The 26,580-nt window shown below is 40.4% G+C and overlaps 1 protein-coding gene and 1 pseudogene across 3 annotated transcripts; one reads left to right on the top strand and one right to left on the bottom strand.

The window, feature by feature from the left end:
• Positions 1 to 516: 516 nt before the first annotated feature.
• LOC141813677 (protein SCARECROW 1-like) lies at positions 517 to 3,730 on the bottom strand. Of its 3 annotated transcripts, XM_074701646.1 has the most exons (4): positions 3,048 to 3,256; positions 2,520 to 2,990; positions 1,626 to 2,441; positions 517 to 1,277 (listed from the first exon to the last, which is right to left on the bottom strand). In XM_074701646.1, the coding sequence occupies exons 1-4, from the start codon at positions 3,179 to 3,181 to the stop codon at positions 824 to 826; spliced, it is 1,875 nt and encodes a 624-aa protein (XP_074557747.1). In that variant the 5' UTR covers positions 3,182 to 3,256; the 3' UTR covers positions 517 to 823. The 3 variants fall into 3 exon arrangements, with proteins under 3 accessions (XP_074557747.1, XP_074557746.1, XP_074557745.1); XM_074701645.1 differs by having other exon boundaries at positions 1,626 to 2,465; positions 2,526 to 3,256; XM_074701644.1 differs by having other exon boundaries at positions 1,626 to 3,730.
• Positions 3,731 to 25,047: 21,317 nt separating this feature from the next.
• Positions 25,048 to 26,056, top strand: LOC141813026 (uncharacterized; annotated as a pseudogene).
• The last annotated feature ends 524 nt before the right edge of the window (positions 26,057 to 26,580 follow it).

The raw sequence follows: 26,580 nt of genomic DNA, 5'->3' as shown, positions 1-26,580 counted from the left end.
AAGATAATTTGAAATCTATAAATAAAGGAGCACAAAAGAAAGTGCTCCGTGTTCAATCTTGCTCCTGTTTATTTTCAACCTAATTATTGTTTTACTTTCCAGCTTAATTATTTTTCTTCTCATTGTAAAATATTAATTGGTAAGAATGTTTTGTAAACGAATATAATTGTAATGCAAAATAAGTTTAATTACTATCCATGTAATCAAAATCATGTAGCGAGGTCGGCCCTCTTGTTTTTCCTCCTTATCATTGTTCTTAAATTATTATGTGGAAGCATCAATTTATTCATTTCTATTGCTAACATTCCCTGAAGAGGACACAAGCATTCAAAGTTGATATGACACTTGAAGCTGCAGTAACCTACAGAAGTCCATATCTGCTGGGCCAAACCAAACACCAATGTCCTACCGGAGTGCATTCTTCATGGCCCCTCTCCTTGTTTTAACCCATGCATCAGAGGGCGATTTGATGATTTCCTTAAACAAGACAAGTAAAAGCTGCATCCCAAATCTCCAGAAAATCGAGAGTACATTACCACAGGTTACTCGATTCCTTCAACCATTAAGCAATAGCTATGAGTTGAGTGAGGGGGTGAAAGTTTCAGGGAGGGTACAGAGTTGCAGTGAGATGGAAAAGGACCATACGCTGCCAGCAATGGCCATGTCGAGGCAGAGGCCGCGTCGCTGCCACGCACACCTCGTCCAAAGCATTCCACGGCAATGGCTAACTTTTGCTCGTTAGGCAACACATCAAGCATCATGCGCACAGGAATTGAAGAAGACGAAAAGGATCAGGTTTTTTTTAAACAGGAATTGAGCTTTGCTACCGCGTGGCTCCGACAACGGTGTGATTGATGGGCCTCCAGGCGGAGGCAGTGAGGAGGCAGAGGTCCTTCCACCCGAGCTTGAGCGTGCCGTTCTCCTCCACCAGGGTGTAGCCGTCGGAGGGGAACATGCCGAGGAGGAGAGTAGCCTGGGCGGCGGCGTTGCCGGCGAGGGAGACGCCGCAGAAGCCCGACTGGCTCAGCTTCTCCCTCCAGTTGCTGAACTTGACCTCGCCGGTGCGCGCCGGGCCTCCGACGGCGAGCACGTTGCGGATTTCTCGCGAGAGCAGCTGCTGCTCCACGATATGCCGCTCCTGGCTGTCCTCGCTGTAGCTGGCGCCGAGCGAATCGAAGAGGGCGGAGTAGTAGTGGATCGCCTCCACGAAGCGGGCCAAGAACGAGCCCGATTGGCTCAGGTCCTGCTCCACCATCGTCACCACCTTCGGCGACAACCTGCAATTTTAATTACATGCAAAATAAAAACAAATTAATAAAGTACCTCCTCCGCCATCATCACCTCTTTGAAAGCAACAACAATGATACTAGAAGAAGAAAAAGGAGGAGAAAAAACAGATCCCTTGAACCACTACAAGTCTACAAGCTTCCACCGAGAAATCGCAAATGAGGAAACTTGGATCGAGCGAAGAAGCTAACACCGTAAAAGGAAAGCTTAAAAGTAGGTGAAAATCGTGAAGGAAATAAAAAGGAGCTCTCCTTCCGCTTGGGCACACGGCATTGGCAATCGCACTAAAAAACAAAAGAAGGAAGAAGAAAGAGAAGCACATCAAGTGCCTGCGTTACCTCTGCAGAAGCCAGAGGGTGTTGGTGTCGGAGCCGGTGACGTCGTAGAGCGAGTGGTGGAGCCAGTGCACCGCGATGGCTTCGCAGCGGCTGACTCCGAGGCGGTCGGGGTCAAGGTTGCCTACCTTCTCAGCGAGGGGGACGAACTCGAAGGGGAGGCCGAGGGTCTCGGCGAAGTCAGAGAGGCGCTTGCCAGTGGCCTCAAGAGCGTCCATAGAGGAGCCAAGGCCAGTGAGGCGCACCCGAGGTGGGCCGCCGGGGCGGGAGGCGAGGATGTGAAAGAGGCCTGGCCACTGAAGACCTTGCATGATGTCGAAGTCGATGATGTGCACGCGGTCCTCACGCTCGAACGCTTCCTGGATGGCTTGGTTGGCGGTGAAGTGGGAGAATTTGACGAAGGGGCTGATTCCGTTGAAGACCTGGAAGGCGGCAGCGAGGCGGTGGCGATGGGGCACGGTGGAGAGAGGGGCGTAGAGGCCGAGGCAGGAGCTCACTAGCCGCGCCGACATGGCCTCCGAGAAGTAGGCCGCCACGCGTTGCGCGGACGTGCCGAAGGGAGTCGAGAGCTCGGAGATTTCGAGGAGCAGGCGGTTTGCCTCCTCCAGGTTGTCGGCTGCCACCGCCTCCGCGCACTGGAGAAGCAGCGTCAGCAGGTGTAGCCCATCCTCATCCCGCTTCCTCTTCTCCATTTCTACCCTCTTTTCCTTCGCCGCCATTGCCGCTGAAGTAGTAGCAGCAACCGTCGCTGCCGTAGCCTCATCGGATGAAATCGACGTGGAGCTCCGTTGCGGTTGCTGTGGAGGCGGCGGTGCAGGTTGCAGCTTTTCCGATCCGCCGCTGCTAGTAGCCACCGCAGGGAACGCAAACGAGGGTGGTGCGGGGTTCCCCCGCTTTAGCGACGGAGAGGCAATCTCCGTAACTGGAAGAGCCTCCCTCGCGTCCATCCTCCGATGAAGAGCCGACTGCGAGATGGCCGGAAGAGACGGCAATGGCGGAGCCGGCGGTTGGAGCGATCTCAGCCGGAACTCCAGCAAAGCTGCCAAGCTTGGGTTACAAGGGTGCACGATCTCACGGACACTCTGAACTATCAAAGGGATAGAAACCTCCCCACCGGCGGCGGAGCTACTAATAATATCCCGAATGATCCCGTCCACAAAAGCTGTGCTAGCCCCGGGATCATCAGCCCCGCCACCTCCTCCTCCAACGGCCGAAGAAGAAGCAAACTGGCGTCCAGCCGCCGTCTCCGAAGCCGGCAAAGCAATCCGATCATTCTCCGGAGGAAACAGCGGCAAACCAGAGAAACCACAAACTGGCAGTGGCAGCAGCGGCGAAGGATTCAACAAAGATGGAAGAATCGAGCTAGTGCTGCTAGGCAACAGGACGGAAGAGGACTCGACGGGAGGCGGAAGGAGAAGAGACGACGACTGCCCCAAGAGCGGGGGAGGGTTCGCGGAGGAAGAAGCAGCGGCAGCGGAGCGGCGAGGGAGGCGAGAAGGCGCACAAGAACCGTCGTCAGGCTGCAAGTCGAGCTCGGACGCGAGGCGCTTCCTCACCATCTTGGCTTGCTCCTGCTGGTGCTGGAAGAGCAGGAGTTGCAGCAGCTCCTCTTCCTGCTGCTGGCAGTAGGAAAGCTGTTGGGAAGGCAAGAGGAAGAGGGAGGATTGAGGAGCGGATGGGGAGTTGGTATTAATAAAGGAGGAGGAGGAAAAGGAGGAGGAGGAGGAGGCAGTAGTAGTAGTAGTAGTAGAGATGGAGTTAGGGCGGTCCGTTGAGGCATGAGCTTGGGGAGTGGAGAAGAGAAAGGAAGTGGAGGCCATCAGCGTCACATAAAACAAGGGGAAGCAGCTCGGTGCATGCCACTTCGGGGCTTCGGCGGAGGAGAGCAAGCCAACAAGTAGCTTCAGCCGAGATTACAACAGCAGCACCACCACCTTGCACCACCCTCCACCACCTACTTCTACCGCAAACCCAAACTCTACCTCACCAGAAGCGGCAGCTGCTAGCGCAACCGCAGCAATAATTATAGCAATTGCATCGGCATCGCCTCGGGGCGTGCTCACGGACGAGATTGCTACAAGGAGATAGCGGCGGGAGGGTTGCGACACCCGCGCTCGGATTCGATTCGAGGACAAGAACAAGCAACAGAGGAGAAATTTTTTTTATGGTGTGCGTGTTCTTCTGGCGACGAGGGGTTCAAGGATAATGGCGTCCTTTTTGCTCGGGGACACTGCTCTAATTTAATTCCTGACTCGGCTGCTTAACTCACTTAATAAATAACTTAGACCTTGGCTTGCATTGCTATCGATGCGTCCCCGCCCCTTTTTCGCTTCCAATGAAAAGGTTCTCGATTCCTTCGTTGCGTTGTAAAGTTTGAAAACTTTCTATACACCTTCTTCTCATTCTAACCCTAAACTCTCCTCTACCGCATGCTTTTCTCATTCTAACCCTAAACTTTCATGGGGGTCAATCTGAACACAAGGTTCAAGTATTTCAAACTTACAAGAGGAGATTCAGGATTCAAGTATTTATTCATATAACATTTGCCAAAATCCTGATACAAAATGAAAATTCCCATTTTTTTTGTGTAAGTTTCTTAAATTTGTATACATAAGAAGAAGACATTCGACTATGCATCAAGATGCATTGCCAATTTCAAATTTAAATTGGTACCAAAATATAATGTCTTCAATTTTATATGTCTATACCAAATGATGATGGAGTACATGTTGTCAATGATGGCATTCGGAACATGCTATTCTTGCACTATATGAAAAAACCTTCATGCTTAAAGTAAGATTCAAAACGCAAGTTAATGTGTTATTTAGCTTTGTAAAGATTTCTATATGTGCTCTTGTGCATATCAAATTTAAGATTTTTCTTTTATTAAATTTTGTTGTGTGATTCAAAGATTAAATACAAATGTTGTATGAAAGTAAACAAGATGTTCTCTATCAAAATATTATATGCTTGACATTGCAAGTGTAAGAAGATATCATAAACTTATTGGGTTCTGATGTGAAAAATAAACATATGCACAACGGAAAAAGAACTCATCGAGGATTCATGTGAATACTAATCACTTGTTTGTTCATAATGTTACCTCTCGATGTGCAAACCTTTACACTTTGTTCTTGGGCTCTCCCCAAAAGGTCTTATACCAATAGAGATATCTTTCATCCTTTTAAATCCTTGATATTTTTCATGTGTTTTAGATGTGGAACTATGTTTATACCCTTGTAACCCAATAATCCCCCTCAAACAAAGGACCACAAGCCCCCCTCAAACGTCATTTTTGATGTCTGAATCCTTGATCTACCAGGACTTTTTGCCCCTCGGTCCCCACCTAACCTACTAGGACTTCCTGCCTAGTCGAAACTAGAACTTTCTGCCCCTCGATCCATCCAACCTACTAGGACTTCCTACTTGGTGTCTGGTCCTCTTGATTCAAACACGGGAGCACCCACTTCCTTTGTTTAAGGTTTAACCCACATGGTTAGATCCAGATCATGGCTCTTCTGGTGGTTAATCCAGTGAAGAATGGCCTCCCTCTGATACCACTTGTTAGTACCGATCGATTCAAAATATCTTCACAATAGCATGATATTGTCCACTTTGGGCCTAAACCCTCATGGTTTTATTCTTGGGCTCTCCCCAAAATACCTCATACCAATGGAGCATTTTTATTGTAACGACCCAGCCCGTCCGCTCGTGGGAATTGTACTTATCCTGACCCCTATTTTTCTATGGGTCATGGGTCGTCGACCATCGACCGTGCCGTTACCTACTAGGACTTTCCACCCCTGCCCAGTGAATTTTTGCCTTCCCCAGATTCGAACTCTAGACCTGTAGGCTAAAATACTAAAGTTCCTTGAATCTGGTAACCAAAGTGAGAACTCTAGACCAGTAGAACTTCTCATTTGGTTACCAGATTCAAGGAACTTTAGTACTTTAGCCTGCAGGTCTAGAGTTCGAATCTGGGGAAGACAAAAATCCACTGGGTAGGGGTGCAAAGTCCTAGTAGATAACGGCACGGTCGATGGTCGACGACCCATGACCCACAGAAAAATAGGGATCGGGATAAGTAGAATTCCCACGGGCGGACGGGCCGAGTCGTCACACAAATAAAGCTAGAAATTGAGCCTAAATTGAGCTTACATATCCCCACTACATAAACATGAGACTTAAGTGGCTATTTAAGCTCATCTAAAGCTTGAATTAAGTTGACTAAGTCATATGACTTCCTCTTGGTCAAGCCTTCTTCGATTGTAATTTTGGCTTTCACATCTTCAATTAGCACATTAAGTGTTTCCTTCATCTTCTTAGCTTTAGCTCTTGTAATTGGGCCTCCATTGATGCATAATGACAACATCTAGAGTGGGTTAAGTATAATCCGTATTAGCTTGTTGGGCAACTTGATCACTTGGTTTGGCTCCATCAACACCCTAGCAGCTGTCGTAACGTCGGAGTTCGCACAGCAAGCTTCATCTTCTTCTCCGATGGTTTGGGTAACGATTTATTTATTGTATGCTTTAAAGTTTTTATCATAATATTATTTTTGTAAATTGTTACAACTTCTTTCCGTAAGGAAGGAATTATATAGTGGATTGTCCATACATAAACGATCAAAGATTGCGGGCCTTGGAGTAGTAGTCAATCGCTGTAAACCAAGTAAAAAGAAATTGTGTCTATTATACTTGTTGTTCTTATTTTCATTATTTCTGCTGCAACGCCAACTTTGATTTACGAGCATAATCGATGTGTTTGAAAAACTAAGAAAACGCTAAAAAGATAGCGGTATTCACCCCTCCTCTAGCGCATTTACGATCCTACATTAGTTAAATTTGACTCACTTGAATTTCATCCTTTGTTGAGTCTCAACTCAACCTTCACTAATTAAGACTTTCAATTGTTTAGAGTTCACTCTTCCAGGACTTCAACTTTGCTTGACATCCAGTCAGTCTACTAGGACTTCATCACATACCGTGCATTTGATTCTCTATGACTTTCTTAGACTTACAATTGCAAAGCATCCATTTCTTCTTGACCTATTAGAGCATCTAATGCACATCTGTTGGACTTCTTTATCAGCCCCAAATATTTAATCGACCTCGATCTATTTGGACTTTAATTAATATCAAATGTCTAGTTAATTATGATCTACTTGACATATCTAAATAATAAATATATTGCTTAAATATTAAAAGACATTCTTAGTTTATCAAGACTAAGTTCGACCTTGCTGCACCAACACATATGCCATGAACCTTATATAAGACTTGTAATGGGCTATAAGTGGGTGAGGGGATTTTTCATTTGTTCAATCAATTGAAATAAATTTTTTTAATTGACTAGAATCTTTCTTGTTAAGTATAGTTTGATCGGAAGGATAAGTAGTTGATCAAATATATAATTGTGAAAAATCTAAAATTCAAATTTGAATGATATGGTTTACTAGACTAATATTTTACCTAGTGATATTTAGATAGCTTTGTAAATGAACGATGGGAACTTGGACACATAAGCTTTTAAAGAGCTTTTGAGAATTAAGAATTCAAAATAAAATTTTAAAAAATATTGTAACTTATTTGATAAGTATGTGCAAAAATCCAAGAGCATAAACCAAGATTAAAGACTTGAGTACATTATACCCTTGGTAATTATATTCCCTCTTTCCCTTAATTTTTATCTTTAAAGAAAATATGATGATATTATTATTGAAAGAAATCTCAAACTTAGGGAGAGTTTTCAAAATCTCATTTTTTAAGTCAAAACTTCATCCTTATCAATAAAATGAGTATGGTATTATTATTTTTTAAAATAGTGTCCATATAAATTGGTGTTACCAAAACACCCTTATGAAAAATTTGTAAGTTGATTTAGAAATTAATTTACATGGTAAACAGTGAAAATTCCACTCTCTATTTGTTCTGGCCAATACATCATGGATGAGCAAGTTACTCGCCAATGAACTGTTGACGTGCACACCACTCGAAGATAGTCGTCGAAGAAGACAAAGGAACATGAAAAATACTCAAAAAGAGAGTTAGAATAATGTCAGGGCGAATCTTGGCAAACCACTCTGACGCTCAAATTAAGATTTTGCATGAGGAAGAAGTTTAAGAACTTAGAAAAATTAAGGTTGATGTGTGCATACCTGTGACTATGGGTACAAACAACCTTTTATAGAGTTGATCTCCAAAATATTAGTATCAATTTAGGAAATATTCCAAAATATGAGATTTCATTCCGATATATGCATTCCAATCATTTATGTTTTCTGAAATATTTTCTTTATTCTCCGAGTGAAACGATCTTAGAGTTTCCTAATTTTATGGATGAATCAACTTTGTTAGCTTGAGTTATGAGGTCGAGACTTGAGACTAAAAAGAGATCAACGTCTGAGGCCAAGTGAATGTCGAGGTCGGAACTAAGGTCGATATCTATAACTGATGAAAAGAGGTCGGCGCTTGAGGCCAAGTGGATGTCGAAGTTGGAACCTGAGGTCAAGACCCGAGACTAAAGATTGGTCGGCGCCTGAGGCCGAGTGAATGTCGAGATTAGAACCTGAGGCCGAGACCTATAACTGAAAAGAGGTCAGTGCCTAAGGTTGAATGGATGTCAAGGTCAGAACCTGAAGCCGAGACCTATAAATGAAAAGAGGTTGGTGCCTGAGGTCGAGTGGATGTTGAGGTCGGAACCAGAGGTTGAGGCCTATAATTGAAAAGAGATCTGCGTCTGTGGCTAAGTGGATGTTGAAGGGAACCTGAGGCCGAGACAAATAACTAAAAAGAGGTCGGCACTTGAGGCCAGGTAGATGTTGAGGTTCGAACTTGAGACCGAGACCTATAACTAAAAAGAGGTCGGCACCTAAGGCCGAGTGAATGTCGAGTCGAAATCTGAGGTCGACACTTATAATTGACAAGAGGTCAATTATGGTCATCTGTCAATGATTCGGAGTTTTTACATGACCATATTTGATCCTTTTGACCTTTCTTTAAGGCCATGTAGTACCTACGTGGCAACCACAGGACAACTCAGAGATCTCACCATATCACAAATCTCCCTGATTAGTCTAGATGAAAGAGGCCTAGTCCCACTGATTGGACTTATATTTGAGTCATTTATGACATTGTTGACCCAATCAATCTATTCCCTTTCCCAAGAGTATGATATATTCTTATGATGTTGATAGATTAGGTCACTTATCAGCTTTGCCATGGCCCCATTTTGACCATCTCATTAATGGAGGCATGTATCATGCTCTTTGATCAGCGAGAACACCCTTTATAATGATGACAACATGGGAATGATGAAGATATGGATAGATAAACGAGATGACGTATCCATAAATCAAACGGTGAGGCTATTTCTTTATCCCTTTAGTTTATCATCCGGTGGAATTTGAACCGTTGTATTTTTTGAAGTGCCATCAGTTTCGAGCATTTATGAAGGAAATCATGTTGTGATTCTATCAAACAGGTTGTATGCGATGACAACCAAAGCGAGATCTTGCCATTCTTTCCTCTCATCTAACAGTGAAGCGGGTTGTAGAGATAACCATACTATGTTGTGGCTAAAGTATATTAACCTATCATAGTATTACGCCAACATTACTTTCATTCGTCTTCCTTTGTACCTTCTTCTTCCTTCATCGTCCGGCGACAATCATAATCCCGTAAGTCTCCAGATTGCCTTTTTTTTCTCTTTTTTTCTTCTTATACCTCCATTCCCTCAATTCTCATGGCCACTACGAATGTGCCCTTACCTTGGTATGAGGTGCAATGATCTACCTATTCTCCAACTGATGACCTACCACTTAGAGAGTAGTATGACATTTCGTCTGATCATAGGATTAGGATTCCAGCCCTAGAGCACCGTCTTCATGAGCCGCCACTAGGTTATGTTACTTTCTTTCATGGTTAGCTGGCTGGCAGTCTCAGATTCCCTATCCCAACCTTTTTACAAAACCTAGCTACCTATTTTTAATGTTCTTTATCCCAGCTCATCCCTAATTCTTACCATTTGATCTATGGTGCTTTTATCATTTTCCAAATATATCATATCCCATTTAACTCTACCACTTTTCATTACTTTTTCTATCCCAAGAGAGGAAAGTCGGGAGTAGTTTACTTTGCAAAAAGGCCAGGATGAAATTTTTTAGATAAATATCCAACCTCACATGAGGGCTGGAAAAATAGATATTTTTTCATTAAGTCTTCTCAACCCTACACTTGGCTTACCACTTGGTGTTCCGAACTATCGCCATAGCCAATCCTTGATCAATATAGGCTAGAATCCATTTATCTATCTGTAGTAGATATCTTGATAGATCTAAAATTTAATGTGAACTCATTGGTGAATAATTAGGTTATTCTATATCGAGTCGGTCTGAGCCCAAATGACATTCCCTTAAAAGATCTACTGAGTAAGGTTTATGTTCTTCTTTAAGTTATTTTTTATATTGACTAATCTCTTTATATTTGTGCATGTCACATTATGTTGAACGCCTCAGTTACCAAAGCCTTAAAGTGGGATTGACCATGACTGACAGTTGGTGGGTCTCAGAAGATGCGACCGAGTCCTTAGCTGCCGAGGTGAGGGTTACAACAACTGTGAGTGATTGACCTATGGAGGTCGAGGATTCTCCAATTTGATCTAGGAGTCTATAGGCTCTCCCCTTAGAAAAGAAACCCCCCAACAAGCATATGGAGCCCCACTTTTAAACACTGAGAAGAGGAAGAAGGAGAAGACTCTCGAGATCTCTGATCATAAAAGAGGAATTGGGAGCAGCTTGCCTCGGGAACTACAACAATTCTACCTCCTTCCTGAGACATATCAAATGACCCCAGAGGCTTTATCAAGTCCTTCAGAAAGAGTTCCATTGGCAACCCTACCTCTGAGGATTTTGCCTCTAGAGGGTCGCACAAAACATCGACAAGATAAAAAATAAAGTGCTAGCTCAGACTCCCTGCCAAGGTCCGACGTCTACCCCTATTATTTCAAAAATGGGCCCCGGACCCTCTAGTGCCCTCCCTCCAAGGGTTCCCCGAGCTTCTTATGAGGGGAAAGAGGAGCGTTCCCAACGTAAAATTGACGAGATACATTGGTATGAAACTGAAGTATTGCCTTGCCTAGATCTAGAGAGCTTGAGCGAGTGTCTAAATGGCTCTATTGCCAAGGTAAGAAGTTTGATTTCTCGCAAGAGGGCATAGCCATTATACTAACTTCATAATCTTTGAAGATCTGGAAGGAGCATAGAGAACTCCACCGTTGACTTCCTAACTTAATTGCCGAACAACACCGCTTGAAAACTCAGATAGCCGAACTGAAAAGACAACCAATTGTGGACTTTGAAGAGGTTCGTGCGGCAATAGAAAAACCATGAGTTGAAAGTGAAACCACTCGAGATAATGTTGAGGCATCTTGAGTCTTGACGATCTCCAATCAGAGAAACTTCACCAGATGGAGCAGGCCTTAGAGAAGGCTAAGGTTGCTTTTCAAGCAGCTGAAGAAGAAGCTCTCAAAGCTAGGAAAGAGACCCAAGCCTTTAAGAATGAAACCACCCAGGCAGAGGGAGAACTAATATCCTTTCATGCACAAAAAGGAGATCTATGTCGTGACCTAAGTGAGGCAGTACTAAAAGGCAAGACCTAGAAAAACAATTATCAGAGGAGTAGAAACAAAAAGAATACGTTATTTCTGACTTAAAGTCTATCAGGAAAGGGCTAGAGGATTATAAGGTAGGAATGGAAGGCCAATGCCAAGAGAAAAAAAGCAGCTTTCCTCATGTCCCAGGAGTATTATGATATACTAGGAGCTCGGACCAGCAAGATGTTAAAACATAGATTTAAAGGGACAAGTCGTTAGTTTCTGCAATTAGGTCTTATACCTCGAGGAACTGACTTGAGCTTTTTGGATCCCCAGAAAGTATCGGACAACTTGCCGACTCTAAGTGACAAGACTAGAGCATAATAGGAACTTATAACTCTCTTGTACCTCTTTCTAGTGTTCATTTCTTTTATACTCCTATTTTGGATGGACTAAATGACGAATATCCCTCTTTTATCTATTTCGCTGTCTTGTTTCTCAATAGGAAGCATTATTCTTCAATGAGTATGAACTTTTTTTACCTTATAATTACTTTAAACAAGAATTTTGGAACTTATGAATCTAGAGTTAGATATCCTTAAACTGTGTATGAAGAGGTAAGATTATATTGCAAGTTAGAAGGGAAGTACTTTAAACCTATTGTGAAGTAGTTCTCATGAGTTTGAGGCTTGGAGCTCTAGACTTGTCGTAAGTCAAAGTCGCGAGTTCATAGCTTAGTATTTTAGGCCTGTCGTAAGGTAAAGTCGCAAGCTCGTAGCATAGTGTTCTAGGCCTATCGTAAGGCAAAGTCATGAGTTCGGGGCTCGGTATTTTATGTCTGTCGTAAGACAAACTTGGAGTATAGTGTTCCAGACTTGTCATAAGGCTAAATCGTGAGCTTGGGGCTTGATGTTCCAGGCCTATCATAAGGCAAAGTCACGAGCTTAGAGCTCGATGATTCAAGCTTGTCGTAAGACAAAATTGCGAGCTCAAAGCTCGGTGTTCTAGGCCTATTATAAGACAAAGTCACGAGCTCAAAGCTTGGTGTTCCAAGCCTGTTATAAGGCAAAGTCACAAGCTCAGAGCTTAGTGTTCCAGGCCAATCGTAAGGTAAAGTCACGAGTTCAGAGTTCGATATTTCAGGCTTGTCACAAGCTCGGAGCTCGGCGTTCCAAGCCTATCGTAATATAAAGTTGCGAGCTTAGGGCTCGATGTTCCAGGCCTGTTATAAGACAAAGTCACGAGTTCGGAGCTCGGTGTTCTAGACTTGTCATAAGGTAAAATTGGGAGCTCAGGGTTTGGTGTTCCAAGTCTATTGTAAGACAAAGTCATGAGCTCAAAGCTCGGTGTTCTAGGTCTATCGTAAGGCAAAGTTGCAAGCTCAGAGCTCGGTGTTCCAGGTTTGTCGTGAGGCAAAGTCACAAGATTAGGGCTCGGTGTTCCAGGCCTATATCATAAGGCAAAGTCACAAGCTTAGGGCTCGATGTTTCAGACCTGTCATAAGGCAAAGTCGTGAGCTTGGGGCTTAGTATTTCAGGCCTGTCAAAAGGCAAAGTCACTAGCTCAGGACTTGGTGTTCTAGGCCTATCATAAGACAAAGTCATGAGCTTAAAGCTTGATATTCCAAGTCTGTCATAAGGCAAAGTTGTGAGCTCAAAGCTCGGTGTTTCAGACTTGTCATAAGGCAAAGTTACAAGCCCAGGGCTTGATGTTCCAGGCTTGTCATAAAGCAAAGTCGTGAGCTCAGAGCTAGATGTTCCAGGCCTGTTGTAAGGCAAAGTCGCGAGCTCAAGGCTTGTGGTAAGGCAAAGTCGCGTGCTTGGGGATCAGTGTTTCAGGCCTGTCATAAGGCAAAGTCTCAAGCTCGGGGCTCAGTGTTTCAGACCTGTCATAAGGCAAAGTCGCAAGCTTGAGACTCAATGTTAAGTGGATAAAATAATGAAGTAGAAAATTTTATATTTATCATAAATTGCTAATGCAAAATAAATTAAGCAAATTTAGACAAAGTCAGATCCTGTTTACGTACAATAAGGTCTGAGATGTGTGGCGTTCCAGGGTCTGTTGAGTTCTTTTCCTTTGGGGTCTTTTAGATAAAAGATCTGCTGGCCAGTCGTTGAGTAACTTGATAAAGCCCTTCCCATTGTGGTTCTAGTTTTTCGACGTCCCCTACAGGTTTTGTTTTCTTCTAGTCAAAATCTCCCACATAAAAGGAATGAGGAATAACTTTTTTATTGTAGGTCTGGCACATGCGCTAACGATATGAAGCGAGTTTGATGGCTATCAATTTTTTAGTTTCAGTAATGAGGTCGAGTTTAGAACATCACTTGTTAGAGTTGTTGTCTCCATAGGTACTGATCCTTGTTGATCCCTCCCCAATCTCACTATTGCTTCTCTTCTATAGATGAGATGAAAAGGAGTCATCCAGGTGCTATCTCTTGTGGTGGTTCTATATGCCCATAAAATACCAAGTAGTTCATTTACCTAATTACCTTACACCTGATCCAATTTTTATCTTGAGGCCTTTGACGAGTTCTCTATTAACCACCTCTACTTGTCCGTTGCTTTGTAGATATGTTACGGAAGCGAAGGCTTGTACAATCTCAAGTTCTTGGCACCATTCTTTTAATTTGCATCCTCGGAACTGTCACACATTATCTAATATTAACTTACGAGGGATCACATATTGACAAATAATATTTTGCCATAGAAATTATAAAACAGTCTCTTTAGTTTCCTTACCAATGGTTCAGCTTCAATCCACTTGGAGAAGTAATGATGACTACTAAGAGAAATTTTTTTTGGTGAGGTCCTATTGGAAAAGAGCCTACAATATCCATCCCCCATTGATTAAAGGGGCAAGAGGTGGTATCAATTCTTAACAATTCTGTAGGATGGTGAGGAAGATTCTGATGTCTCTAACAATTTAGACAGATACTAGCCATCCGAGCTATGTCAACTTATAAGGTCTACTAGAAGTATCTAGCTAACAGTGCTTTCCGAGCCAGAGTTTTTCCTCCTATGTGATTTTCACAAATACCTTGATAAATTTCTTGCATAACGTACTCAGCCTCATTGGTACCAAGACACTTGAGTAGAGGTTGGGATAAGACTCATTTGTTTAAAATATCTCCTACCAAAGTGAACCTGGTTACACACCTTTTGAGAATTTTGCTCGACCTGAATTGGATGACAAGGTTCTATCTTTAAGAAAGGTGATGATGGGAACTCTCCAATAAGCAGGTTCACTTATTTCTGTAACCCTATCAATGTGGGCTATAAGCTGATTGTGTATTATGGGTTCTTCTTGCTCCCAATGGATCAAGGCACTAGCTAATTGAGCTAGCTTATCCACTTTCTGATTTTCAACCTGAGGTATTATTTGAATAGTAACTTTCTAAAAAGAAACCTTTAATTTTTTGAAAGCCTCGGTATACCTTCGGAGCCTATCATTACAGATTTTGAAAGTTCCCTCGATCTGCTGGGTAGCTAGTTGAGAGTCTGAACAGATAATTATTCGAGTTGCTCCTACATCTTTGGCTACTTGCAGCCCAGCAAGTAAGGTTTCATAATTAGTCTCATTATTAGATGCTTTAAAATGGAGTTTTATGGCCATCTGTAACGTGCCCCCTTTAGGAGAATATAATAAGATTCTGACTCCACTTTCCTTTTTAGTGGATAATCCGTCTATAAAGATTTTTTAGATTTCTTGCACATCTATACTAGAGGTCATAGCCAAGAAGTCGGCTAAGGCTTGGGCATTTATAGCTATTCTAGGCTGATATTGTATATCACACTCGTTGAGCTCCGTAGTCCATTTTATTAATCATCCCGAGTCCTCCGTATTAGTTAATACTCAACCTAGAGGACTATTAGTCAATACCGTGATTGAATTGTGAGAGGAAGTATGGCCGAAGTTTGTGAACAGTCAGAACCAAAGATAAAGCAAAATGTTTCAAAGTGATGTACCGAGTTTCAACATCCATTAACAGATGGCTTAAGAAATAAATGGGTTGCTGGGTATTTCCTTCTTGTTTGATCAAAATCAAGCCCAAAGCGCCTTTAGAGGTAGACAGATAAAGCCATAGAGATTCACCAAGTGTAGATTTTGACAAGACCGAAAGGGTTATTATATAAGTCTTTAGATTGTTAACAGCTTGTTCACATTTCTCATCCTAAGCAAATCTAGCTACCTTATGTAATGTTTTAAAGAAGGGAAGACTCCTTGTAGCTGATTGTGATATAAATCTTGATAATGTTGTAATATGTTCTACTAAGCTTTAAACTTTCTTAGTATTCCACAGTGAAACCATGTTTTGCAAAGCTTGGACTTTTTCCGTGTTAACTTTTATCCCTCTTTCAATTACTATATATCCCAGGAACCGACCACTCTTGATGCTAAATTGGCATTTATTAGGATTTAATTTGAGATTATAACTTCACAAAGTATTACATGTTTCTTTAATATCAATGATCAGGTTCTTAGCTTGAACTGATTTGATTAATATATTATTCACATATACTTTGATGTTGTGACCTATCTGATGCTTGAAGACTTTATCCATGAGTCGTTGATAATGACCCCTACATTTTTCAACTCAAAAGACATGATCGTATAACAAAAAATTCCTCCTGAGGTAATAAAACTAGCCTTTTCCTTATCTTCTTTGGCCAATGTAATTTGATGATATTCTTGATAGACATCCAACATACATATGAATTCACATCCTGAGGTGGAGTCCACAAGATTGATCAATTCTAGGGAGGGGATAACAATCCTTAGGATATGCTTTATTAAGATCTCGAAAATTAATACAGACATGTCACTTGCCTCTAGGTTTCAGGACCAATACTATGTTCGCAATCCATGTTGAAAATTAAACTTTTCGAATGTGTCCAGCTTCGAGAAGTTTAGTGATTTTGGCCTAAATTATTTTATCTTGCTAAAGTCTGAAATGTCTCTTTTTCTGTTTGACAGATTTGGAATCAGGGAGGATATTGAGTCGATGTTCAATTATGTTGGGGCTATTCCTGTAACTTCCTGAGGAACCCAAGCAAATACATTATTATTTTGGATGAGGCAGACAATTAGCTTAGTCTTTAATTCAGGTGCTAGGTCAGTAGAGATTTGAGTGACTCTGTCTAGTAGCCCAGGCACTATGTTGGGATCGAGGCGTTCGCTAGAGGGGGGTGAATAGCGTCTTTCGATTTTTCTCTGCGAGTTTGTTAGCGGAAGCAAAGAGATAATGATAAAGCACAAAGAAACAAACGCTAACCCGGTTCGATTTACTTGGTATCCACCTCAACGAGGTGACTAATCCAAGGATCCACACACGCAGCCGACGATTCCACTATGAAAACAATCTCCTTCTCGAATCACACTTCGAAGGCGGAGAAACCTTCACAACAGGACGTCTTCCTCGTACAAGATTTGTAGTGAAGTATGAGAGGAAGAGAAGAGCTTTTACAGTGTAAAAGAGCAGTAAAGAAGATGAAAGAATCTGATTGTTTTGCTCTGCGACGTTGACCGCTCTTTTTATAAATTTCAGTGCACCAGTCGACTGCTCCTAGGGCCAGTCGACTGATGGGCTTCAACGGCAATTAAATATGCATTTAATTTGCCAGTTGTCACCCAACGGTAGTCTACCAGTCGACTGCTCCAAGGCCAGTCGACTGGTCCCAGTCGACTGTCCACTCGACTGATCTTTCTGTTCTTGGCTGTGTGTTCTTCGGATCAACCCCAGTCGACTGCTGGCAGGGCCAGTCGACTGCCTAAGCTGAAAACTCACTTTTCCAGCTTCTTCTTCATCCCTTAGCCTTGACACAAGTCTTCAAACGCCTTCCACAAGCCTCGTGCACTTCCTTGCACTTGCTTGAGACGTTTCCCTCGACTTTGTCGTGCTAAGACTTCTCTTGCCAAGAGGCCTCGCCTCCGGGACTTCACCTTTGCCAAGAGGCCGCGCCTCCGGGACTTCACCAAATGCCAAGACTTCATTCCTGGACTTTCCTGTGAACTCAAGTCACACATGTTAGATCAACAAGCATTGCCTAACTTAACCTGATTTAGCCAAACATTAAAATCCAAATCACTTGGGGCAAAATTGCCCCAACAATCTCCCCCTTTTTGATGTTTGGCAAAAATCATTTAAGTTAGGTCTTTAATACAACATATATAATATCACAATAAGTACTTTCAATAATCATGCTTTAATCAGAGTTAATCAAGTAAGCATAAACATTAAGCATGAATAAGTAACCATGAATAATCATGAAGGCCTAACTTTCCATTTCATTTCATTCTCCCCCTTTTTGACATACAGCAAAAAGCAGTAATTATCAGAGCAAATTATGAATAAGTAGTCAATCTTTTCAAGAGGAATGAATTATGACTAACGTTGTAACTTTCTCCCCCTTAATCCTTACTTCTCCTTTGTTCAAGCACTAAAAATATAAGATTAAACACTCAAGCGCATCAGTGAACAAGGAGTATATTAAATGTACTAATAAGTGGCAAGATGGAATCAAAAATTCATTGAAAATTCAGCATAATTCAGAAAAATAGAGACATCAGTCGACTGCTTATCTGCATCAGTCGACTGATGACTGATAAACTGATTTTCAGTGCCAACTTCGAAAAGCCTTAACTAATTCATATTAATTCAGAAAAATATGAAATTTGACACTCTGATTTAATGACCCATAAGCAATTATGGAAAAATAGTTTCAACATATTTTCAATCTTAAAATATCATTTTGATACTATGTGCCAAGAGATTTAAATTGTCAAGAAACATGCATTAGTATCAAAATATTTTTGGGTATTGAGGTATTGTTTGTACCAGTCCTATTTACCAGTAGAGTAATTATAGAACATACATCAAGCGTTTGATGTCAAGGAATGGTCAATTTCCAAGAAAATAGGTCAAAATCACAATGTCACAGAGATATCAGTCGACTGGTATCTGTCTCAGTCGACTGATGGCTGAAAGTCTGATTTTTCAGCCCAACTTTAGAAATTCATAACTAATTCAAATTTCGTCCAAAAATTCTAAAATTTGACAATGTAATTTCTTAACCCATTTTGTGTGAGAGAAAATTGGTTTCAATATTTTTGCATCAATAAAAAGTCATTTTGATACCATGTATCAAAAACTTGAAACTTTGAGTTTTAAAGAACTAAGTATCATCAGTTTGAATGAGTAAATAGTTTCACTCTTTAATGGTTCTAGGATGTTTGATGTCATATAAGAAATGGTATGGGATCTTAATTCCTTGAGATTTACAAATTTTTATTTTATCTTAAGGAGTTATTGTAACCCAAGATGCTCCCCCTAAATATATTAGATTTAAAAATCCATTTTCAATCCCAAGCTCCCCCTATATCCATGCAAGATATATGAATCAAACATATCACACAATTATAACAATATAAGCAATACAAACTAAAAGAACTTAAAAGCATCACTATCAACATCGATTCAAAGCATTCACAGTCAAATAAAATATCCTTATCATCACAAGCACAACCAAAGTTTTAGGTTTACACAAAAAGTCATAGAAACATCAAGTCACTCTAACTACATATCAACATCATCATCGCCAGGAGGAGGAGGTGGAGCCTGGAATGACATGTGCATCCTCTGCATCATGTCAAACATCTGCTGCTGCTGCTGATACATTTCATTTTGTCTTTGTGCAGCAGATGTCCAGTCCTGTCGAAGGCTACGAACCTCCTGATGAGTATGAATCAACATGATCATAATACCCTGGATGCGTTCTTCAAGATCATTAAATCTCTTGTCCATCCTTTCTTCAAGATGACTAATCCGCTCATCTAAGCTAGTGGAAGAAGAAGAAGTGGCAGCTGCAGGCTCAGTAGGTGCATCGTCACCCTCCTCAGGCTCAGGAGCCTCAGCTGGCTGTGCAGCACCTGGCTGAATGTCACGCTTCCATGCCAGAGTTGCACCATGAGGTTGAATCTTTGCTAGCTTTAGATGTTTGGCTCCCAACTGATCATAATCTTTTGAGAGTGGACGAATGGTACCTAGTGAGATGTCAATGCCCTTGGATGCAATGAATTGAGTGATGATATTTCCAAATGGCATATATAGTTTGCCTTTTGAAACACCAGAATAATGGAGGATGACTGAGAAGACATGAAGAGCAATGTCGATGTCTAGATGTTGCTCTAATGCATACATCATGATTAGATGAGGAATTCTAACTACTGATCGACCTCGGGTTACAAGTGGAAGGATACAATCCAGAACTATCCTATACCAAACATAATGAATTGCTGACATTTCATTGCCTTGAAAGATTCTTATGAAGGGATTTCTTGGAACACCAAAGTAATGTTCATGGATTTGGTTGACTGTGATGTGTGAGAAAGTACCAGTGATAGGTCCAGGAACATCAGGAAAGCACACAAAAGGGTTTGTCGATGGGCGAAGGCGTAGAAAAGATCGTAAAACTTCAGGATTAAAATCTATTGATCTCCCTGCAACAGTGGTTTTGTAGTTGTTTTCATTTGCATCAATAGGACGAAGGTTTACAAAGAATTCCTTACACATGTCTAGGTTTACATTGCAATTGCAGTTAACAAGAGATTCCAACTGATAAAAGGTGATGAGTTCATACAACCCAGGTGCATATGACTGGAAGAAAGATTTATTTATGAACCTAACATCCATAAGATGAAAATCAGTTGTTTCAAAGATGTTTTGGGCCGCCGGAGAATAGAATCTAGGTTCAGGAGTGTTCTGAAAGTAAGATGGATTTGGATATTGTGGTGCATTTTCAGTTCTTTGAGGAATTGGTCTCCTAGAAGGTTTATGTGCTACATGTTTTGTCCTAACTCTAAGAGTAATGCAATGCATGATGCAAGGACATGAAAACATAAGCAAATTAGTCCAAAAATTAGTTTTAAAAGAATAGAACTAAAAAAGAATCGTTTTAAGAGATTTACCTTCTTTGTTTTTGGTTTTCCATTATGAAAAACCCTAGTTTTTCGCTTGAAAGGAGGAGTAGAGGTCGTAGGAGATGAGAAATAGGGAAGTTTTGGGCTCTAGGAGGCTGGAGGATGGCTGGAGAGACGAAAAACGGCAGGGACGACGCAACCCTAGGGTTAGCAGTCGACCGCCGTTTATGATTTCTTATATAGAAGTCGCGCCGTCAGTCGACTGATGGGTTGCCAGTCGACTGATATCAGTCGACTGAGCCATTTGCAGTCGACTGATGCCCTTTGTAAAAACTCACAGAAAGATCAGTCGAGTGAAGCAGTCGACTGCTCAGTCGACTGATTTTTCTGTGCTGTTTGCCGAGTTGCATCAGTCGACTGGTATTTCTGTGTCAGTCGACTGATGGTCTGAAATCAGCCCTGTGCATATTCTGATACGAACTTCAGAAATGCATAAAAAATTCCATAAAATTCAGAAAAATCTGAAATTTTGCAGACATGTTTGTTTTGATATTCTCTATTAGGGAAAAATATGAATTTATGAAAAATATTCTTGTTTCCATGGTTTGATACAAACTTTGAAGTTTGGCACAAATGCATGCATTTTGTATCAAGTTTAGGATTTGTTATGAGTTCAATTCTGGTCTTTTGTCTCCCTATCCTTAGTTAATTGTTGAAATGGTGTGAAATTCTTTAAAATGTCCAACTATGATCTATGAGCAAGATGTCCATTAATTAGACATTTGCCTTTCCCATAGTTAGTCTAAAATAATTGAATTGATACCATTTATACCACATCAAGATGCTAGAGAGCATTTGTGAGGTATGAGTATCATCCTATCATCTCACATATCAATCAAATCACCAATACACATTCAAAGTCATCCTAAAGTCTTGTGAGATGTAAAAGTTCATGTTGTTGGTTTATAAAATGCTAGACACTTCTATTCCACAAGACACATTCCTAACCCTCTTCTTATTTTTGTGAATTCGACTTCGGGTAGTGGTTTGGTGAATATATCGGCAAGATTTGATTTTGATTCAATGTAGCTTAGTTCTATATCACCTCTTGCCATGTGATCCCTTATGAAATGATGTTTAATTTCAATATGCTTAGTTCTTGAATGATGCACTGGATTTTTCGTTAAGTTGATTGTACTCATGTTGTCACACATGATTTGAACCTTTGAATAATTTAGCTCATAATCCTTAAGTGTATGCATCATCCATAAAAGTTGAGCTACACATCCTCCTAAGGCCACATATTCTGCTTCAGTAGTAGACAAAGCTACACATGGTTGTTTTCTACTACTCCAACTCACTAAGGAAGCTCCTAGAAATTGGCATCCACCACTAGTGCTTTTTCTATCCAACTTACATCCTGCATAATCTGAGTCAGTATACCCAATTAGATCAAAATTTTGGTTTCTTGGGTACCAAAGACCTACATTTAAGGTTCCCTTAATGTATTTTAAAATTCTTTTTACAGCTGCAAGGTGTGATTCTTTTGCACATGATTGATACCTTGCACACATCCCAACCGCAAATAAAATATCCGGTCTACTAGCGGTTAGATAGAGTAGGCTACCAATCATGCTCCTATATTGTTTTGAGTCTGTACTTTTACCCTCATCATCTTTATCTAGTTTCACATTTGTTCCCATTGGAGTTGTTATTGTTTTAGCATTTTCCATTCCAAATTTCTTTATCATTTCTTTTGCATATTTTGTTTGAAACACATGGGTTCCCTCACTCGTTTGTTTTACTTGTAGTCCTAAGAAGAAAGTGAGCTCCCCAACTAGACTCATCTCAAACTCATCTTCCATATGTTTGATGAATTCATGTAGGAAGTCATCATTAGTTGACCCAAAAATAATATCATCCACATACACTTGGGCAACAAAGATATCATTTTCTTTTGACTTTATAAACAATGTTGGATCAATACTCCCTCTCCTAAAGCCTTTTGATATTAGAAAGGTTGATAACCTCTCATACCAAGCTCTTGGAGCTTGCTTTAACCCATATAAGGCTTTGTTGAGCTTATACACATGGTTGGGAAGATCAACACTCTCAAAACCGGGAGGTTGCTCTACATATACTTCTTCCTTAATGAATCCATTTAGAAATGCCGATTTTACATCCATTTGATGGAGTTTAAAACCCATGTATGCGGCATATCCTAGAAGGATTCGAATGGACTCTAATCTAGCTACCGGTGCATAGGTCTCATCATAATCTAGTCCTTCAACTTGATTGAAACCTCTAGCCACCAATCTAGCCTTATTCCTAGTTACAATTCCTTGATCATCTAACTTGTTCCTAAACACCCATTTTGTGGTCACAATTGTTTTGTCATTGGGTCTTGGAACTAGTTCCCATACATTGCTTCTTTCGAATTGGTTTAGTTCTTCTTGCATTGCTAGGATCCAATCCGTATCACTTAGAGCCTCATCAATTGTTTTAGGTTCACATTGTGAGATTAAGGCAATTTGACTTGTTTCGTTTCTAAATTGAGACCTAGTTCTTACTCCTAGTTCTATATCCCCTACAACTTGGTCAATAGGGTGATCTTGATGATGCCTAAGAGTCCTAGTCTTAATGGGCTCCTCACACTCGTTATTGTTGCATTTAGGCTCATCCTCAAGGTCATTTCTTCCTCCCCCTAGATTGTTGCTCTCTATTTGTAGATTTTCCATTTCTTTGGTTATTTCTTTTGTTTGTGCAATTATGTCCTCATCGATTTGTGATCTTCTAGGGTAGGTGTTACTTGACTCGTCAAATTCAACATTTGACGATTCTTCAATGGTTTGAGTTCTTTTGTTGTAAATCCTATAGCTTTTACTAGAGGATGAATAACCCACAAGGATTCCTTCATCCGCCTTGGCCTCAAATTTCTTCAACTCATCCTTAGTGTTTAAAATGTACACTTTACATCCAAACACTCGAAAGTAACTAATCTTTGGAATTTTTCCACTCCACAACTCAAAAGGAGTTTTTCCTAAAAATCTATGAATTGCTACCCTGTTTTGAATGTAGCAAGCGGTGTTAACCGCTTCTGCCCATAGGTATGTGGGTAGTGAATATGCATTTAGCATGGTTCTAGCGGCTTCTTGTAAAGCCCTATTTTTCCTCTCAACAACTCCATTTTGTTGAGGGGTTCTTGCACATGAGAACTCATGCTTGTATCCATTTTCTAAGCAAAATTTGGAGAATTTTGAATTTTCAAACTCTCCACCATGATCACTCCTAATTCTATTTATTTTGAGTGTTCTTTCATTTTCAACCCTTTTACTAAACCCAATAAAAATGTCTAAGGTATCGTCCTTATGTTTCATGAAAAATACCCAAGAGTATCTTGAGTAGTCATCTACTATTACCAAGCAATATTTACTACCATTCAATGAAGGAGTACTATGACAATCAAACAAGTCCAAGTGCAATAATTCTAAAGGTAATGTAGTACTAGTTAGTGTTTTACCTTTGTGTGATGATTTTGATTGCTTACCCTCTTGGCATGCATCACACAATTTGTTCTTGACATACTTGAGCTTTGGTAGTCCTTTCACCAACTCCTTGTTTGCCACCTTTGCTATGGTTTTCATGTTGATGTGTCCAAGCCTCCTGTGCCATAGCCATCCTTCTTCTTCTTTTGACATGAAACACTCAACATACGGGTTAGAAGCAAAAGCTAAATTAAGATAATAAAGATTTCGGTTCCTATAGCCTTCTAGTATGATATTTTTCTCACCTATTTGCCTAACCAAATATTTTGTTGCATGAAACTCCACTTGATAGCCCGAGTCACATAATTGACTTATACTAGCAAGTTAAATTCCATGTTTTTGACTAAAAGGACTTTATGAATTTTAATTTTGGATGAAACCTCAATGGTACCTCTACCTATGATTTTGAGTTTTCCACTATTACCAAATGATACTTCTCCTTTCTTTATGTATTTTATTTTCGTGAATTTACTTACATCTCCGGTCATGTGTCTTGAACATCCACTATCCATAATCCACATGCCCGTATCCTTCTTCTCTCTCACCTAAACAACATAAAATACATCAAAACAACATAAAACTACATCACGTTTTGGAACCCAAAAACTAGATTCACTTACATTTTTAAAATACTTTTTAGGTACCCAAGCTTGTCTAACCTTGTCCTTAGGTGATTTGTTTAACCCCCTTTGTCTATCTACTAGTGAAATGTAGGACACCTCTTTAGGCCTATATCCTAGCCCCGCCTTGTTGTATACCGCCCGTTGACTGTTTAGGATCATGTCAAGGTTTCTAGACCCTAAGGTGAATTTCTCTAAGCATTTCTTTAGATCCTCAACTTCATTTTTCAATTTTTCATTTTCTTCACATATGTCATGGTAGTCAAGGTTGGTATTCCTAGTTGTTCTAAGTTCTTCTTTTAATGCTTTGACCTTAGATTTTGATTTAACTAAAGCATTTCTAAGATAAGCCATTGTACGAAAAATAAGTTTTTGTTTAGCACTATCCATTACCTCATCCTCACTTGAGGAGGATTCATCGTCGCTTGATTCTTCCTCTTCACTTGATGTGTATTGATCATCCTTGTGTGCCATGAGCGCCATGTGTCGGGTAATGTGGCACACTTCTTCTTCATCATCTGAGGACTCACTACTTGAGGTATCCCATGTGGTTTGTGCAACCATCACCTCCTTCTTCTTCTTCTTTTCTTTTGAATCTTCTTTCTTCTTTTGATCCGGGCAATTTGGCTTGATGTGTCCCCTTTTGTTGCATCCATAGCAAGTTACGTTAGGATTATAATTTGAACTTTGACTTTTACCTTGGGGTGTTTAATTAATATATCATATAAAATTTAATATATCTAACTATTTATTTTTATGTATTTCAGCGAGCATTCACTTGGGATCCATCACATGAATTAGAAATAAAGAGAATTTTTTAAAAAAAATGTGGGGATCATATTCGTCATACTCTACATCATGCCAAGGACAGAAACAAGAAACCACCGTGCATCACTGATGAGAATTGGACGAGGATCAAAGGTGTTTGGGAAACTGACCAAAGCAAACAACGAAGTCACCAGAACAAGACAAATCAATCATATAATTCTGGTGACTCATCTGCTACATATGCGGGAGGCTCCATCAACATCGAGGAACACACGCGTAGATTGGTAAATTTTTCTATACATTATGTTATTAATGTAATTTCACTTATTTCTTTATTTCTAACAATGTTTTTTAATTTTAGACTAAGGAGATGGGGAAGGAGCCACTATTTATTGAAACATTTACCCGTACTTTTCAAAAAAAAGATAAGACTTGGAGCGGGGAAAGAGCTAGAGCTATGAAGGTTTAAATTTTAATTATTTCAGTTATATGATTTTTAATAGTTATGTATGTTGTTTAACTTATTAAATGTATTTATATTTCAATACAGGAAAAATATGATGAGGCCGAGCTAGCACAGAGGAGTTCAAGTGCTAGCGAAAATGCTGATGGATCTGAGCCCTCCGTTGGAAATGACTTGAGTATCTGGTTGGATGTGACTGGAGGATCAAAGGGGGGAGGATATTGGGAATGGGTTCTCTTAGCAGAACTCATCGAGTTGCTGCCACCTCTTCTTCTTCTTCCACCCAACCAGCAATGAGGGCACAAATAGATAGCCTAACTGAAGAAGTCTCTCATTTAAAAGGAATAATTATTCAAAGGGATCAAGAAATGAGAGAAATGCGCAGACAACAGAATGAAGAAATGAGTGAAATGCGCAGACAGCAGCAGTTGATTATGCAGCATTTTCAGTTAGGCTCCGCTCCAAGTCAGCTTCCTCAGGTTCCCGATGATGATGATGACGGTGACGACGGTGAAGACGACTCTTCTTGATAGCCTAGTTGTGTATCATTTTAATTTTTCTCACATTTAATATTGTTTTTACTTTTTTGTATTTGCAACTCTTTTTTTACTAATTAATATTATTATTTTATTTTGAACAGGGTTGATGAAACCAAGGATGGCCAAAAGGTAAATTTTTACATATTATACTGTATTTGTAATAAATAATTTTCTAATATTTTTGTTTTCTTATGTAGAAAATGAAAATTTGATGAAGAAGAAATCAGTGATGCAGAAAGTATTACCCGAGGTTGATACCATGGACGGTGATGCTTTCTTTTCTGGTCGTCATTCAGATACTTTGTTATGTATGTATTTTATTATGGATTTGGATGTTATGGTACTTTGATACAGTTGGAGTTTATGTTTCATTTGTAGTACTGATATTTGATACATTTGCACTTGGAGTTGTATATATTTGATACATCTGGATTGTTTGATACATTTGGATGTATTTATGTTTGTGGATGTTTGGATGTGTTTATGTTTGTGCATGTGAATGTTTGTGGATGTGT

Source organism: Curcuma longa, chromosome 20 (genome assembly GCF_044706935.1).
Source record: "Curcuma longa cultivar G26 ecotype Majalengka, Jawa Barat chromosome 20, ITB_CL_G26_1.1, whole genome shotgun sequence".
NCBI classification, from domain to species: Eukaryota; Viridiplantae; Streptophyta; class Magnoliopsida; order Zingiberales; family Zingiberaceae; genus Curcuma; species Curcuma longa.
Note: the sequence above shows the minus strand (reverse complement) of the source record. Positions and strands in the feature narration are given on the sequence as shown.

What these genes read in the sequence shown, in the direction of transcription:
- LOC141813677 (XM_074701644.1), bottom strand. Translation starts at nt 3,442, where the DNA reads ATGGCCTCCACTTCCTTTCTCTTCTCCACTCCCCAAGCTCATGCCTCA. An exon ending in ACCCTCTGGCTTCTGCAGAG is followed by an intron (nt 1,278 to 1,625) that starts GTAACGCAGGCA and finishes TTAAAATTGCAG; the next exon opens with GTTGTCGCCGAAGGTGGTGA.